At 59.8% G+C, this 681-nt stretch overlaps 1 protein-coding gene across 1 annotated transcript in view; it reads right to left on the reverse strand.

The window, feature by feature from the left end:
- The window catches only part of HOXC12 (homeobox C12), a 1,649-nt gene extending 1,016 nt beyond the window's left edge, over positions 1-633 (reverse strand). The window contains exon 1 of the mRNA XM_009870559.1: positions 63-633. Coding sequence (XP_009868861.1) covers positions 63-633 — 571 coding nt within the window. The remainder of the gene's footprint in view (positions 1-62) is intronic.
- Between the last annotated feature and the right edge of the window lie 48 nt (positions 634-681).

Consider the following 681-nt stretch of genomic DNA (forward strand, 5'->3'; position numbering starts at 1 on the left):
AAAAAAGAAAAAACCCCCCCCGACCAAATCCAGCCGCGAGACCCTTAGTTCCCGGGTCTTACCACCGTTGCCTAAAGTGCTGCCTTGGTTCAGGGGGGACACCAAACCCCCCGCTTCTCCGGTCGTGCCTTTATTCCCTTCATTGAGCAAGGACGAGCTGGAGTCTGACTCCAAGGACTGGCAGGACGGAGGGTCGTGGGGCACCCCCTCGCTCGCCGGATAGTCATATTTGCCGAAATTGCCCCCCATGCCGTTGGGGAGGCTGGATTCGGGGGGCAGCAAAGCGACTTGCCTCTGCCTTCCCCTCCCCTCCCGCTTGAGCCCGCCGGTGTCGGCGCAGGTTTCCCGGTAATAACATTTGCTTTCCTCCACCCGGGCGAGATCGCAGGCTCTGCCGAAGGAAGGGTTAATGGAGACGGGGCTGCTCAGGTAGGGTTGAGGGTACCCGTTGCAGGGTTCCGAGGATGCCCAGGGCAGGGAGCAGACGTTATCCCGTCGGGGATAAGAGAGGGAAGGCAAACCGGGCAGCTGCCCTCCGGAGGCGCGGAAATTCGGGAAGTAGAAGGTGTCTCCCGTGTGGATGTTCACCAGAGGTCCCACAAAGCCGGGATTAAGGAGGTTGTGCTCGCCCATTTCCGCGGGCCTGACCGAAAGCTTCTACTTTATTGCTATCTGACATTA

This window comes from Apaloderma vittatum, unplaced genomic scaffold (assembly GCF_000703405.1).
Source record: "Apaloderma vittatum isolate BGI_N311 unplaced genomic scaffold, ASM70340v1 scaffold28795, whole genome shotgun sequence".
Taxonomy (NCBI): Eukaryota; Metazoa; Chordata; class Aves; order Trogoniformes; family Trogonidae; genus Apaloderma; species Apaloderma vittatum.